The sequence below is a fragment of the Hyperolius riggenbachi genome, chromosome 5, assembly GCF_040937935.1.
Source record: "Hyperolius riggenbachi isolate aHypRig1 chromosome 5, aHypRig1.pri, whole genome shotgun sequence".
Taxonomy (NCBI): Eukaryota; Metazoa; Chordata; class Amphibia; order Anura; family Hyperoliidae; genus Hyperolius; species Hyperolius riggenbachi.
In genome coordinates this window covers 116,305,078-116,322,315 of record NC_090650.1, presented here as the reverse complement: position 1 = coordinate 116,322,315, position 17,238 = coordinate 116,305,078, and the positions used below count along the sequence as shown (strand labels likewise).

At 42.9% G+C, this 17,238-nt stretch overlaps 1 protein-coding gene across 11 annotated transcripts in view; it reads right to left on the bottom strand.

Moving 5' to 3' along the window:
* Positions 1-584: 584 nt before the first annotated feature.
* The window catches only part of RARB (retinoic acid receptor beta), a 932,180-nt gene continuing 915,526 nt past the window's right edge, over positions 585-17,238 (bottom strand). For all 11 annotated transcript variants that reach the window (XM_068236165.1, XM_068236172.1, XM_068236170.1 and 8 more), the window contains 3 exons: positions 14,766-14,970; positions 9,210-9,368; positions 585-4,340 (listed from right to left, as the gene is read on the bottom strand). In XM_068236165.1, the coding sequence (XP_068092266.1) occupies positions 4,147-4,340; positions 9,210-9,368; positions 14,766-14,970 (558 nt within the window). In that variant the 3' untranslated portion in view covers positions 585-4,146. The remainder of the gene's footprint in view (positions 4,341-9,209; positions 9,369-14,765; positions 14,971-17,238) is intronic.

The window sequence follows — 17,238 nt, the reverse complement described above, 5'->3', positions numbered from 1 at the left end:
ATGAGATAATGAATTGCATGTGTAGTACGGATAATGAATAGAACAGTAGTAGCATAGAAAAGTCTCATATTTTTATTTTCAGTTATATAGCTTTTTTTCATAACAGTGCATCATACCGTCACAGTTGCAGTTTTAGCCCCCCTGGCGATAGGATTATTTCTGGATTTTAGGGTCTTTTTAAAACGCTTCAGACCCTAAAATCAGGAAAAAATCATGCTGCCAGAATGCCTGCAGCAGCCCCTGCTCTCACTCACCTCCCTGGGCTCCAGCGCTGCAATTTTACATCCATCCTCCGGGTGGCGCTGTAACTCTGTGGTGAGATCGATGATGGCGATTTCACCAGAGTGATTCAGAGCCTCGGAGGACAGGAAGGAGAACGGCTACCGAGGTGAGTAAAAATACCTGCTGTGCGCTATACTCTGCATAAAGCTCCAGGCGGCTGCCTGAGCATCGCTCAGGATTACCGCCAGGGAGGTTAAAACCATACACTGTATTTTAAAGTGAACCTTAAGGCTTTGTTCACATCTAAAATCACAATTGCTGATGCCAGCGATTTGCAATTTTGCGGGCGATCTTCCCCCCCCCCCCCCCCCCACCCCTTCTGGCTTGGGTGGGCGCTGCAATTTTTTTAAAGCACTTTACTAAGTGTTTTTGCAGAGGGATTCAGCTTTTATTGACTTCTGTCAGGAAGTGAACTCTTTGACCCCGAAATGAATAAATACAATGCGGATTGGAAACGAACCGCTCAGATGAGAACACTCTCATAGGGAATCATTGCACAAGCCCTTACTGAACTTAAAAAAAAGATTTTAAATTACCTGGTGCTGCTACCAGCCCCCTGCAGACGTCTTGTGCCCGCCGGGACAAACTGATCCTCCGGTCCCCTGCAGTGAGTCAGTTCCTGGTGGCCACTGCACCTGCGTGGCCCTGGTAGCCCGCGTACTGTGCATGCATAGGATGCTCCCGGCGACAGGAGCGTGATCGAGGATGCATGTGGCCATGCCGACTGGCCAGTTGCCAGAAACAAAAATGGCTTGCTGCGAGGGACTGGAGGATTGGTTTGTCCCGGCGTGGGCACAGGACATCTGCAGGGTGCCGGTCGATGCCCCAGGTAAGTTAAATTTTTTTTTTTTATTCAGTTAAGGTTCACTTTAAGGTGTGAAACAAAGCAGAAATAATAAACTTTCCTGCAGTAAAACCTTATCTCAAGCTGTCATTCTTGGCTGTTTAAGGCTCAGTTCCCATTTTTGCCGGATCAGCAGGAGCGGACAGTGTAATGTCCGCTCAGATGGTTCAGCTGAAACCTTGAGTAGATCCGTTATCCCCTATAGTAAGACTATATGGGGGAATGCATCCTTCTGCCCAGGATTATCACAGACTGTACAGATGTGCGGTCTGCTTACTGCAATAGATCCCACGGCTTCTATTTTATAAATAACGGACAAAATGTTTTCATTCTCTGCTCAAGTGGGAACAGAGTCTAATTGCTTCCGAAACAGGACTGTATTCGACCCAGTGGGTCAAATAGCTCAGAGAAGCTCTTTTGTATCGATAACTGAAGGTTTGTTTTTTTTAACTCTTCCTGTACTGGAAAACAATATGAGACTGTTTTCTTTGCTACTAATTCGTAGCTGTACTACACATACAGTTCATCATCTCATAAGTTAATTTTCACTTTAGGTTTGCTTTATCATGTTTTTCAAGGTTCACAATCCCTTTGTTGTAGAAGCATCACATGGGGAGCTTCATGTTACTGTTGCTGTACAAACTGTTACTGGCATTCTGCAGGTGCATGACAAGTGATGCAGGGTGAGAAGAGGTTACCCTAAGGGCCTGAGCCCACTAATGCAGCTGTGTCCGCTTCTGTTCGCTTTGTAGTATCTGTAACATTGATGTGTAACTGAAAAGCGGACACAACTGCATTAGTGGGCCCAGGCCCTGACAGATGCAAGTTAAATTATACAGAAGGAATGCCTTGCATGGATTATAAAAGCACATGGTTGTTACTCTCTGGACAATCCTCGTATTATAGCTACATTGTGCCAGTTAAATGGGGAAGCCACTGTAGTGTAAGTTTCATCTAACTTGTACCTGTTAACACTGCAGCTCAGTTCCTATTATTACCATTCACATATCACACAGCGATGCTACCACCAGCTTTGTACTGAAGAGCAGCAAGTTACGCTGTGAGTCTGAGTTGCTTACATTCTCCAAGGTAGATATCACCAGAAAACAAAAATCCTACAAAACTGACATCCTAAAAACTGTTTCCTACAAGGTAGAGAGAGCTTGCAATCCCTGCCGTCATTATATCACAGCACGCCAAGAGTTCCTGACAGGTTAGTGAATTTGTCCTTGTTCACACAAGTGTACATATGCATTTTTTTCATGTGCATTTTTTTGACACATACATTGTACATTCGCATGCATTTTCAGCATGTTTAAGACCGCTGACAATGCATTTTTTAACAATAATACAGACAGATGTCAAGAAATTCAAAAAAAGCATTAGTTACGAGCGAGCCTATTGGCTTACATTGACTGTCAGTTCTAACGCACTTCCACACTGTGGAAAAATGCCCCCAAAATAAAAAAAAACTGACATAATATGAACGAGGTCTTACTGGTTGAGTTGAGTGCAAACATATTCATCAAGAACTCTAATAAACACAGACTACCCTCCCTAATTGCAAAGCTCTGCCACCTATTACCAGACATTTTTTTAAAAAGTCAATGTCAGATTTGCAGGATCACTTATGTTCCCCAATGTTCTTCTTAAAGCACACCTAAACTCTAATGAAAAGGGGGATTCTTACTTACCTGGGGCTCCTTCCACACCTCGTAGTCTTCAAGGCCCGTTAGTGTCTTCGGAATCCACTGTCCCCATAATAAAAACCTCCAGCCCGCCCAGGTTCAGTCTATTGCACATGCATGGTCCCATTCTTTTTCCAAACCGTGCATATCCAGAATGCTACTGGCGACGGGAGCATCATTGATGGATGCGTGCGGATGGGGCCATGCATGCACACCAGCCCGCAACTAAGTTAGGTCAGAGTTTTTTCTGAGGTGGACAATGGCACAATGGAGGAGACCCTGAAGACACTGACAGGCCTCAAAGACTATGGTGGGCTGGTAGAACCCCCAGGTAAGTAGAAGTCCACTTTTTAGTCACAGTTTAGGTGTGCTTTTAAGGGTGGAGATGTTTAGTAAACTGAGCCTCATCTTGCTATTTTCATAACAATCTGTTCTCGGTGGGGGCTTGGTGGACTTCTAATGAGCAGAACTAAGCTGTCCAGCACAGGAGAGCTATATCCCGTTAAAATCATAAGGGGAGCCTTTTCTGCCAATCCCACTCATAAGTAGTGAACCACACACAAACATTTCGCTAATGGCTTGTGAACAAGTAAACATGAAAAAAGAAAAACAGACAAAAACATTGTAACACTGAAAAGTGCCTTTGAGGCTACAATTACTGCAGTAATGCACCTGTAAATATCCGTCAAGACAATCACATCTGTTTGATCCACCTTCATAAAGTGACACTGAGAACTCTACAATGAAATGTCATCTAACTGAATAGGCAGTTTCTCCGATAGAAAACAGTCTTCTGATAATGTAGTGAGCGCTCTTCCACGTGGGATACAGAAGAACCGCAATGTAGTTGTGGGCGCGTTGTGACCTAAATGACAGCGTTCCTTGTGGACATGTACGACAATCCATTTTGTTACCTCTAGTCTTGATCATTTCATGTATGCAAGACAGAAGGAGAGCACCAAACATCCAGTAGAGAGAATGGTAAATAGATTATGTACAAACTCAGAGCAGTCTTCAAAGATCATGCAATCTGATGATCAGAAGAGAAAATAGATTTAACTTTATTTCTTGTTCTGTAAAATGGCTGATTTAGGGTTTTTTCGTTTGTATTTTTTAATAACCGCTTCTCCTACTTGTTTTGAGTCCATCGAAGTTTAGAATGTAAACAGCAAAAGTATATAGGTATATATAAATGAGAACCAACTTGGTCTTTTTCCTTTTTAGAGTATCTGAACAAGTCTGCAAATTCAGCAGTGGGGGGAACATCTGCTCCTTGCTTGTCATCCCTGTGTGCATATAGTGTGAGGAATGTCTGAAATGGATGGGAGGGTCCTATTGCACCTGCGCACATTTGCTGACCCGCTCCTCATCTGAACTGGTGGAGATGCTATGACTGTGCTCTGGTGGACTCTCACTGGGGCTGGATGCTCCTGCTTCATGTCCCTCTGAGTTCTCCAACATTTCCTGAATGAGAGGTGGCATTGATCCAGGGATTTCCAGCTTTAGTGTGATAACACGTTCTGCACCTGCGCGGGAAGACATAACAAAACATATTCACCTTTCTTTATTGAAAAATATGCGTTTCTTCTTCAGGCATAGTCTACAACTACAGCATAGCTCCCAACTGTCCATCCCTTAGGGCTCTTTCACATTAGGGCAGATTTTGTGCGTTAACGCAAACGGCAGCCGTTTGCATTAACCAAGGTAAGATGAAAGTCCATAGACTTTCATTTTACCTTTCACACCCGACGCTGCGTTTCAATGCGTTGCGGTTCCGACGCACCCGGGCGCAGTTTTTCATCCAACGCACCCGCGAGCCGGCGTTTTCCGTCAGGTTTAATTACCAGCTACCGCCGCTGATTGCGTCGCACCGCAGATACCCGACGACACGCCGCAGGCAGACAACGCGTGCAGGAGAACGGCTCCTGCACGCGTTGTCTAATGTGAAAGAGCCCTTAGAGGACAGTCCCTCCTTGGGAATTTAATCTCTCCGTCCCTCTTTCTTTCTCATTTGTCCCTCTTTCAGGACACATATATATTTACATAGATCTGAACTGTGCATGTATTTTTCTACTGAAAAATGTGTTTAACCCATTCAGGTTCCGTCGTTTTCACGTGAGAAATGTTCACCTCCCATTCATTAGCCTATAACTTTATCACTACTTATCACAATGCACTGATCTATATCTTGTTTTTTCCGCCACCAATTAGGCTTTCTTTTGGGGGTACATTTTGCTAAGAGCCACTTTACTGTAAATGCATTTTAACAGGAAGAATAAGAAAAAAATGGAAAAATTCATTATTTCTCAGTTTTTAGCCATTATAGTTTTAAAATAATACATGCCTCCATAATTAAAACTCACGTATTGTATCTGCCCATATGTCCCGGTTATTACACCGTTAAAATTATGTCCCTATCACAATGTATGGCGACAATATTTTATTTGGAAATAAAGGTGCGTTTTTTCCATTTTGCATCTATCACTATTTACAAGTTTAAAATAATAAAAAAAATATAGAAATATTTCATCTTTACATTGATATTTAAGAAGTTTAGACCCTTAGGTAAATATTTACATTTTTTTTATTGTAATGTTTTTGTTTTTTTTATAGTAAACATTTTATTTGGGTAGTTTTGGGAGGGTGGGAGGTAAACAATAGATTTATAATGTAAATGTGTGTTAATTTGTATTTTTTTTTCTTACAGGTGTAGTATTACTTTTTGGCCACAAGATGGCGGCCATGAGTTTGTTTACATGACGTCACTCTAAGCGTAACACACGCTTAGAGTGACTCATCGGAGAGGGAACGGCCAGAAAAGGCGCAGCTTCCGAGAGAAGCTGTCGCGGGGGAGAGGAATCAATGATCGGGCACCATAGCCCGATACATTGATTCCCTGGCTACCGAATCCGCGGCCGGGAGTGCGCGTGCACGCGCGCGATCGGCCGCGGGAGCGCGCGGTAGCGCGCATGGTTCCTGGACGTAGAAACTACGTCCAGGAACCAAAATAGGTTAATTGACCCTAAACTTTATTCCCATCCTTTACATTGATATATTTCAATCCAGCACTGCGTAATATGTTGGCGCTTTATAAATACAATAAATAAATAAATAATAAATAAATAAATATTTTCAAATATTAATATGAAGGAAAATAACCAGGATGTAGCCTTCAGATCAGGTGTTTTTGTGGCCACATTGTTATGGGTGTGACCTCACTTGTTTTACGACCCTTCTAAGATGGGCAACAAGGCTGGGAGGGTCACAGAGGGTGTGACATTTGGGGACCCCATGATTTGTAGTTACGCCCGTCTTCAGGATAAGGCACACTGAGCAATTTGAACCAGCCGTCATATAATGCAGATTAAAGCAGATTTGAGAAATGATTGTATGACTCTGAATAATTAAGAGATTTAAAGACCAAGTTTAGGCACGTTTTATATGCATTTAGTAAAACACAGTTTTATATGAATTGTGCATAAAAAAATGTTTTTTTTTTTTTTTTGCAAAATAGGAGGATATTTACTGCATGGATGAGCTTTCTGCCTGCACCTCTCAGCCAATCTTAAAGAGGAACTCCAGTGAAAATAATGTAATAAAAAAGTGCTTAATTTTTCCAATAATTATGTATAAATGATTTAGTCAGTGTTTGCCCATTATAAAGTCTTTTAAATCCCTGATTTATATTCTGACATTTATCACATAGTGACATTTTTACTGCTGGCAAGTGATGTAGCTGCTGCTTGCTGTTTTGGCAGTTGGAAACAGCTGTAAACAGCTATTTCCCACAATGCAACAGGGTTCACAGACAGGAAACTGCCAAGAGTATGTACTCAAGATTTTCTTGGGGGGGGGGGGAGGGTTCACCACAATATCAGCCATACAGTGCCCCCTGTTGGTCTGTTTGTGAAAAGAAATAGATTTCTCATGTAAAAAGGGGTATCAGCTACTGATTGGGATAAAGTTCAATTCTTGGTTGGAGTTTCTCTTTAAGTTATGATAGATGGTTAATAAGTGAATAAGGAGGCGTGGTTCAGCTGATTGAGAATCACTGTACCCCAGCAATTCCATACGACTAGGAGGAGTGTTTCAGACTGACTGGGGGTATCGCTGGCTGTTTCAGCTGCCCTCAGTCCATGAAGACTAGGAGCTGAAGGAGCATATAGTTTCCTTTGCAAAAAATACACGTTTTAAACTCTTTTTTAAATGCACAATGAATTGAACAAATCATGCCCCCCTCCCCCAGAAAAACTTTGATTGGCCGCTCCAATGTTCACATCCCATCCCTTGCCTCGCCTTGGTAATCCTCACAGCCTGGAGGGGCATCTTTCAAGGGTTATAAAACAAATATGGCCATCAGGAGCGTGAAGCTACAGAAACACCTGATCTGGAGGATGGACACCTGTACTGAAGGCAGGGAAGATTAGTAGTCGGGCTCATAGGCGGCCTTTGATATGAGCGACCAGAGCGGTCGCTCAGGGCGCCAGCTTCCAAGGGGGCGCCTACAGCTGGTTGCCTATACTGAGGGCACCTATAGCTGGCTACCTTTACTGAGGGCACCAACACCTGGCTACCTATACTGGAGGCACCTACGCCTGGCTACCTATGGGGGGATTGAGACCTTCTACTGACTTCCTATACTGGGGGCACCTATGCTTGGCAACCTATATTGAGGGCACCTACACATGAGATACTATACTGGGGGCACCTATACCTACCTATACTGAGTCTGAGGGCGTTTTAGGGTGGGGGTGGGGAGCGCACTGCGGCTATAACGCGTGGTGCAAATTGTCAGTGCTGTGTTATTATTCCAAATTGGGGGGGCTAACTGTCCCACTGATTGTTTTTATTAATATTCCTGAAAGGTTCTAGCCTTCATTTTTAAGTGGTTATTAATAGTATTTTTTCTATTATACATACGTGATGTGTCACGGAGATCTGAACATTTGGCATGATGTGTCACAACGTCAAAAAAGTTGGGAACCACTGTCCTAGGAGATATCTCAGGATAAAAGGGGAATTGCATATGGGCCTGTGTGTGTATATACGTACGTGTGTGTGTGTGTGTATGTACATGGGAAGAGGATGAAGGGGGGGGGGGGGGGGGGGGGCACAAAAATCAGGTTTCGCTCAGGGCGCTGTGAAACCTAAGGCCGGCCCTGGTCGGGCTGTTTACATATAGTTACTCCGCTGTGATCTTCTTTTACATGAATTTGGAAATATGCCTGAACTGAAGCTCATCTGAACTGTGTGTATGCTTGAGGCACAAAGAGCTCATTTTCAGTTGTTACACACAATGTAACAACTGAGGAATGCAAACAAAAGATACTGTTATCTCCTCATCGGTCAGATCCTAAGCTGAAGGGGCTTTCCATGGCAGGACAAAGTGCTGTGTTTTAAATGTTTGAATGCTGTTTTGCTATTGCCACTTCCACCCAACATATAACCCTATTAGAGTAATTTCCCCCCCCCCCCCCCCCCCAACACCAAATAGTGGTGATAGGGCGCCCTTTGTATTGCTAACCAATAATTCAGCGTGCACAGTGGAGCGTAATCTCACCTGTCCAAAATGCTCTTTACTTCCTCCTTCCCCAACATGCTCCAGACTCACTTCCTGCCTGTATATACTTATGTCACATGCCAACGGGGTCAAGGACAGAGATGCCAATGCAGGGAGCCCTAAAGTCGGAAGGATGCTTTGAGGAAGGAAGAAAGAGAAGCGCGCGTCCAGACACATGAGGTTACACTGTGATGTGCATTCTGCAGCCCCTGGGTGTCATCATCAGATAGTGCATGCTGAACCCTCATAGTGACACCCCATAAGGGGGAACTTGGAGGATCCTTGCAAGTTCTGGGACCCTTGGAAATTGCCCAGTGGCCCCTATGGAACAGCGGCTCTGCTTTGCGCCTGAAGGCTTCTTAGATCCACTCCTGGACATGCCAGGCATTAAAGATGTTCTACATAAAAATTTGGCACATGCCTGATTTGAGCTCAGAAGTTCTCAGTTACATAGCCCAGTCTTGCAAGGCAAGTTTGGGTTCCATAGGAGTCTGCAGTCTGCGCCATGCCCCATCACCCCTGGTACTAGAGAATTATGGGAAAGTGCATCCATAAACAGAGACAGTGCCCCGTCTCCAATGTTGGGTGTTCAGAACCAGAACTGGAGTACCACAGAAGCAACATTACAGTAGGCTTTTAGCTTAAAATCAATTTTTTCAGTGCACTAAAAATAATTCATGTCAGTGGGATGGCCAGAGGTGGTAGGAGGACATTTTAAAAAGCTGGAATTTTTGCATAAAGATTTCTTGCGAAGACTGTCTGGCTCTGGCTGGTGGAACTCCCCCATCAATATCTGCTGTCTGTATTTGCGACAATGACACACATATCTCTTTACCTTTTGCACTGATGCTTCGAAGATCTGTGATCTTCATTAAAATCTTTGGAAACATATGGGGCTTGTTGGGTCTTCTCTTCCTGATATAAATTTTCAATGCTTCCAGTAATGGCTCTTGCAGCTTATCTACTTTAGCTGGTTCTTCAAGATCCTGACGGTCTAGATTAGTAAACAGAAAAAGCAGTCATGTATCATGAAGAATATCTCAGTGAATTATTAGCACTTAACATTTCTTGACTTTCAGGTCACACAAGGGTTAGCCGGTAGATGGCAGCAGTCGGTAAGCTGAAAGGCAGAAGCCTGGCCATCTGGCTGAACGAATTGTGTTGCATTTGCAGGAGAGCTATATTTGGCCTGCTGACATGAGTGCCTTTCAGGTCTAATTCTTTATAAAAATATTGCTTGGATGTCTGTTACTACACATACTCCTTCACTTCAACATGCACTATTCTCCCTTGATAGAGCTTATCTGTACAGAAGCAGTTTCTATATATTACGTATGGGGTACTCAAGGTTGTAAGAGCTTTAATACATTACGTGCAGCCAAGCATCTCAAGCACAAGTGGCAGAGGGAGCGAACACTGATTGCCTCTCATTCCTGAGTCACAACACAGCGCTTTGGTGAAATCTCTCTGCTTTTAGCTTGTGCTTTGTGCAGGAGCTGTAGGTATATTGAGTACCTGATTCAATATTGATTGGGATTGGTTTTATTTCTTTCTGGTTTGAATTTCTATTGATTTGTATACACATTGATCAGCCAAAACATTAAAACGATCTGCTTTGTTTTGTGAAGGTCCGCTTTGTAATGCCCAAACTCAGGACATGTTCTTCACGAGACCTCTTAACATGTCCAATGATATCTGGCAACAAATCAGATCATAAGTCATGAGAGATGGTAGGTAGTCTGTGTGGATCAGATTTGTTTTTCTAGCACATCCAAAAGAAGTTTGAACTGATAGAGATCTGGGAGATTGGTAAGCCAAAGAAACAGTGATTTGAGCAGACCACACAACCTTCGCCCACTTCCCATTGTAGGCTCTTTTGCCAGTGGACAGGCGTCAACATTTATTTATTTATTTATTGTATGGATCTTTGACTGGTCTGTAGCTACACAGCTCCATACTCAACAAACTATAATACACAGTGTGTTTCTTTTGGCCAGCATTAAAGGACACCTGAAGTGAGAGGGATATGGAGGATGCCATATTTATTTCATTTTAAACAATACAAATTGCCTGGCTGTCCTAAAGATTTTCTGCCTCCAATACATTTAACCCCATACTCTGAATAAGCATGCAGGTCAGCTGCTCTGACCAAAGTTTGACTGGATTCGCCGCATGCTTGTTTCAGATGTGTGAGTCTGACACAACTGATGGAAGAAAGCTTAGCAGAACTGCCAAGCAACTGGTTTTGATTAAAAGGAAATAAATATGGCAGCCTCCATACCTATCTCAATTCATGTGTCCTTTAAGGGCCATATCGAGTGCTGAGCCAAGTTTGGCTAGCAAATTTAAAATTGCCCCCCTCCATGCATGAGCATGTGCAAAAGACACACACACACTCACTCTCACAAGGATACCTACAAAGATCAAGCAATAATTTCATGCTGAGGCTTCCAACCAGGTCTAAGCTGGATTTAGAATGTGATCTGATGCATCTTCTTAGCAGCCTGGCCTGACAAGGTGATATCTGCGCTCACACCTCTCTCTCCCTCCCTCCCCTTGCCACTGACTGGAGGGGAGGTCTGGTTGTTATGGCCTAATTCTCAGAATATAAAGTGGATGGGGTGTAGTGTAGTTGTAGAAATGTGCAGGGGCTTTTGGAGTGTGACAGGAGGAGTTGGAAGGGAGCAAAAGTTGGGGCAGAACGGTTGAGAGTTAAAGCAGCTTGAAGGCGGTTTAGCTGCATGCACTGTCCAATCAGATGCTGGGTTCCTGTGAACCTAAAGATGAATTGATTATAGGTATTTTTGGTGGGGGTGCAGCATTAGCTTAGTTGGGAGCTAGAATCAGGGGCATACCAATAGCTTTTTTTGTTTGTTTTGTTTTTAATATTCCTGCATGTGGTTTTTTTTTTTTGGGGGGGGGGGGGGGGTTCAAAGTTTTGCATGGGGGCCCAGTGATTACTGGTTAGTTTGCCCCTGGTTAGAATTTGTATGTTAAACAAAAAATCTAGATTTGGACTACTTTTTTTAGTCATCTGCGCTGTTGTAGCTTAGATAGGACCATAAAGTTCAGTACAACCATGCTAGGACCATGTGGTACAGTACACCCTAGCTAGGACTATGTAGTAGAGTACAGCCTAGCTAGGTAGCTAGGACTATGTAGTAGAGTACAGCCTAGCTAGGTAGCTAGGACTATGTAGTAGAGTACAGCCTAGCTAGGTAGCTAGGACTATGTAGCACAGTACTCCATAGCTAGGATTATATAGTACAGTACACCCTAGCTAGGACTATGTAGTACAGTAAACCCTATCAAGGACTATGTAGCACAGTACACCCTAGCTAGGACTATGTAGTACAGTACATCCTAGCTAAGACTATGTAGTACAGTTACAGTACACTCTAGCTAGGACTATGCAGTACAGTACACCCTAGCTAGGACTATGTAGTACAGTTACAGTACACCCTAGCTAGGACTATGTAGTACAGTAAACCCTAGCTAGGACTATGTAGTACAGTTACAGTACACTCTAGCTAGGACTATGTAGTACAGTAAACCCTAGCTAGGACTATGTAGTACAGTTACAGTACACTCTAGCTAGGACTATGTAGTACAGTAAACCCTAGCTAGGACTATGTAGTACAGTTACAGTACACTCTAGCTAGGACTATGTAGTACAGTACACCATAGCTAGGATTATGTAGTACAGTACACCCTAGCTAGAACTATGTAGTACACTACGGCTCTGAATATTTTATACAGTACACCCTATCTAGGACTATGTAGTACAGTATAACCTAGTTAGGATTATGTAGTACAGTACACATTAGCTTGGACTATGTAGTACAGTACACTTTAGCTACACCCTAGTTAGAGCATTTCTGAGAACTGGGGGGGGGGGGGCTCACTCATATGTCACTCTGATTCTGATTCTGATTCTGATATGTCCCCGTGCAGACAGAAACACACACTGGCATAGTAAACTTTTACCAGTAAAAGTAATCACCTCAACCTGCAGGTAACATAGCAACAATCTAAATCTGCCTGATGCTGGCAGTGAACACAGTAACATCTTTAGAGGTACTTAAAAAAATTAAATTCCAAAAACTCCTATGTGCATACCAGAGGATCGGTCAGCTTCAATGGATCTCAACACAGAGCCTCAGTCTCCTGTGTGTGAATGGACACAAGTCTAAAGGCTGGTACACACGATACAATCTTCCCATCAGACTGACAGGTTGATCGTTAATTTCTGACATGTCCCAGTCAAGAATGAGATTGATTTTAACCACTTGCCGACCGCGCACTCATACCGCGCGTCGGCAAAGTGGCAGCTGCAGGACCAGCGATGCAGTATTGCGTCGCCAGCTGCAGGCTGATTAATCAGGAAGCAGCCGCTCGCGCGAGCGGCTGCTTCCTGTCAATTCACGGCGGGGGGCTCCGTGAATAGCCTGCGGGCCGCCGATGGTGGCTCGCAGGCTAAATGTAAACACAAGCGGAAATAATCCGCTTTGTTTACATTGTACTGCGCTGCTGCTCAGCAGCGCCGTAAGGCAGATTGGTGATCCCCGGCCAATCAGCGGCCGGGGATCGCCGCCATGTGACAGGGGACGTCCTGTCACTGGCTGCACAGGACGGATAGCGTCCTGAGCAGCCCGGAACACCAGGGGGGCCAGGTAGGAGAGGGAGGGGGGGGGATTTTGCCGTGGAGGGGGGCTTTGAGGTGCCCCCCCCGCCCTCGCAACACCGGCAGGCAGGAGCGATCAGACCCCCCCAGCACATCATCCCCATAGTGGGGGAAAAAAGGGGGGCGATCTGATCGCTCTGGATGCACCCTGATCTGTGCTGGGGGCTGTAGAGCCCACCCAGCACAGATCACAAATAACAGCGCTGGTCCTTAAGGGGGGGTAAAGGGTGGGTCCTCAAGTGGTTAAGGTCAGTACTGCACAAAATTGATCCTGTTCTCGATCAGGAGCAGATCGCACATGCACAATTATTTATTGACCCGTCAATCTGATGGGAAAACTGCATTGTGTTTGCCAGCCTTAACCTTTCTAAAAGATGTGGCAAATGTATCCAGCACTTGCCTTCAGAGAATCCTCACCACCAACTGAAGACTGAAACATCATTTAATGAACTACAAAACCGTCTGTGGCTCCATTTAGGTTAAATTCTTAAGCTAGCCAAGCCACAGATGTCAAGGAAATTGTAAAAAGACCACATGCTGCCCAAAAAACAGTGATTTGACATTCCTGTTTAGGATATAATAAATCTCTGCTGTGCTTGTGTTAGTCATTACAAGTGTATCCAGGGAAAATATTTATGTTGTATCCACTGCAGACTATTGCCTAGAAATACATACACATTTGTAAGCACAGAAAACAAGAATGGGAAAAGTAATGTATATAACACAAAGTTGTTAAACCGGACCTTCCTCTGTGTCCTAAAAGATGAGCAACAGCATAATAACATTTAAAGAAAAACATTTCTTTGTTACAGATGATACAAATCATGCAATAAATCTGCAGTGTGTTACTTCCTGCCTTCATAGAAGCAGACATAGGGTTAACATCCTGTTTTTACAAATTAGCTGCTCTGCCGAGGCAGCCAGCTGACACAGCTGAGAGTTCAAACTACAGTTGTGATTAGTCACAGATGAGGAGGAATGACACAGGCTAAACTCTCTAAATACAAACAGGGTGTATTTCTCTATGTTTTCCTTCTGTCCTGTGCAAGAGTTCAGATCCACTTTAATGCCACCTGAAAATGGACAGACCATTCAAGAGCAGCCAGGACATACAATGATTTTATTATGTATTGCAAAAAGGGTGTGTGCATCAAACACCAAGTGAACCCTTATATACCTGGCTTTGCAGATAAGGCCTAATTAGCTTATTCATGAGACACTGCTCAAGCAAATCTGCATTTGCTTTCGCATGCCAGGATATATGCAGGCTTATGCCAACTAACTCACCGCAAAATGTTTAACCCTGAGGGGGATTAGTTCGTGCAGCATTTATCACTTATCCAGGATCTCCACGTGGAGGCCCCCCAAGGATCCCAGGAAAAGGGGGGCCAACAGGGCACTCCAAGCACACTTACTGCTCAGAGACTCTGGGATCCTGGGGGTGTCTCCACGTGGCGATCCTGGATAAGTGCTAAATGCTGCGCGAACTAATCCCCCGCAGGGCAAAAATTTTGCTGTGAGTTAGTTGTCAAAACCCTGCATATCCTGGCATGCGAAAGCGAATGCAGATTTGCTTGAGCAGTGTCTCATGAATAAGCTAATTAGACCTTATCTGCAAAGCCAGGTATATAAGGGTGCACTTAGTGTTTGATGCACACACCCTTTTTGCAATACAATGGTTTTAGATAAACAACAGCAGACACTCACCTTCACATATTAAGCAGATGGCACTGAGCAGGCCAGTTTCTGTGTCATCCATATCCAAGGGCAGGAGCTGGTTGGCAAACGTGAACACGAGGTCAGTGAGTGGACCAAACCCAGCGTTGTGCATCTGAGTTCGGTTAAGTGTAAGGCCATCTGAGAAAGTCATGGTGTCCTGCTCTGGAGTATATCTTGTGCAAATTCGAAGAATCTGTGAACACACAAAAGATAACCACAAATGTAAAAACTGAGATAAGAAGAGTCCAGAGGAGCTCAGCTGGCAATTGAGTGGGCAGGAAGTGGCACCTGTGGTACTCTCCACCTTAGCAGCTTTCTCGGTAGATATGGTAAACTGTTAAGCTTTATAAGAAAAATATTTTCTATGAAGGAGTACATAATAAAACAGGAGCCTGCAGCCATTCTCGCCTACTAAGATACACAAGTCCTCACCAGTGCGTTTGGTCCGTTTAATAATGCCTTTTGGATCTACAGCTTCTGACTCAAGTGATGCCTCTATCTCTTTTTTTTCATCTACATAGAGTTGTAGATCATTCCTAAAAGTTCTTTGACATATCGGTTGCCTCCACTTCAATACCTTTATAGAAACACTACTCTGTTAAGGGGCCCATACACTGGTGGATTTCAGCTTTTAATCGATCGATCGCAAATTGATGCATGATCATACGGACGATTCATCGCTTTGCGGCCTATTTGGAGCGATTTGATTTATCTATCAGGATGGAAAGTCTGGGTCGATCGGCTGCTGGCAGCAGAATCGATGGCCCATAGAGTTGCATTGGATCTAATGGTGCAGTAATCCCTTTAAATCGATTTTCGGTAGATTTCCAATAGATTTTATTCTGAAATCTATTTGAAATCTATTCCTACTTTGTGGCACACATCAGATAGATTCCTGTCAGATTCGACCTGACAGGCATCTGACATATAAAATACAATACAATAACATTTCTATAGCGCTTTCCTACAATAGGACTCAAAGACATAAATCTATCTGATGGTCGGATCAGTGTATGGCTACCTTTAGGCTTTCTCTGCTTTGTAAAACAGGTCACAAATAAACTGCAGGTTAATTATTAAAGTGTAAACACTATTCTTCTATATGTTCCACTTTAGCCTCAAAATCTGAGTGCCAATTACCATAAGAAATATCACTTTCTATAACTTCTAGCTCTTCGGATAATGAAAATAGTTCCATAATTGGAAGTGGAATTGGAAACGTAGAAAAATTAGTCTGTTATATTATCGCTACTGCCGGCACATACATATGAATTCTGTGCAGAGAACTTCACTCCATTAAACTGGGCACTGAATATTTGTTAAATTAATGCCAATCTAATATCCTGACTTTTACTTCTTCTACTGTAACCCCATGTGACCTCTGGTTAGACTAATCCTAACCTCCCCCTTTGCTCGATGCCCAAACCTACCCTCCTTCCTCATAACTCTAACTGTATAATTTACAATAACCTTTACTCTCCCTCCCAATGCCTAAAGGTGCATACCCACAACACGATTTTTGCAGCAAATTTTTCCATGACAAGCAACTTTTTTCACAACAAACGATCATTGCTTACAAAATAGTATAAGAAATTTTAAATAAAATTAGTTAAACGATGTTTAGCAATGAGCGGTGATTGCCACTGTCATGTTGGATCACTGAACCGTGGTAGCTTAGATCCCCATTGACCGATGTGGACAGTTTATAGACAATCTTAGTATTGATTTTTAAGGACAGATTGAATTTTCTTTTGGTTCCAAATATTTAATTCCATACAATATTTTTTTTCTAATTTAAGTATAGTAGATAGAACTGCACAAATGAAAAATATTTTTGAAGTGTGCAAACAATCCCACCCTGTGTACTGTTAGGGCCAAACTGGTGAGAATGACTGCTGTGATCCACACCAACTTCATGTAAAGCACAATATTTATTTCTTCATACGGCTTGTCAAAGGGAAATCGTCCGAAACGGCATGGCTGTAAATGCCATAAAGCTTCTCTCCTCCTTATCCTTCTTGGATATTACATTTTTGTATTCAGAAATAAATTGTGTTTTACACGAAGTTGGTGAGAATCACAGAGTTCTTTATGCTAATTTAGAAATTACAAAAAACATTGAAAGCTATCATACATTATTATTTATTACCCCTGAATTGTTCTGAATCATTCAGTTATTATGTCTTATTATTATTCTTGTTTTATTTTATATCTAAATTATTTTGGATTACCATATTGTCTCTTAATTTTTAATCAAGGATTGACTTAACATTTTTAACCTTTTTTTTTTTTTAGTGCAGAGCCATCATCTATGACTCTGCATTAAAAATGTTAACATTAATCCTCACTGTTTACTATGGTGTTCACCACCATCAAACTGCTTTATCAAATGTACGCATTTCTTTTGCCATGATATGTATTTAGGCCCATTTCCACTACAAAATGTAAAATCGTTTTGCAT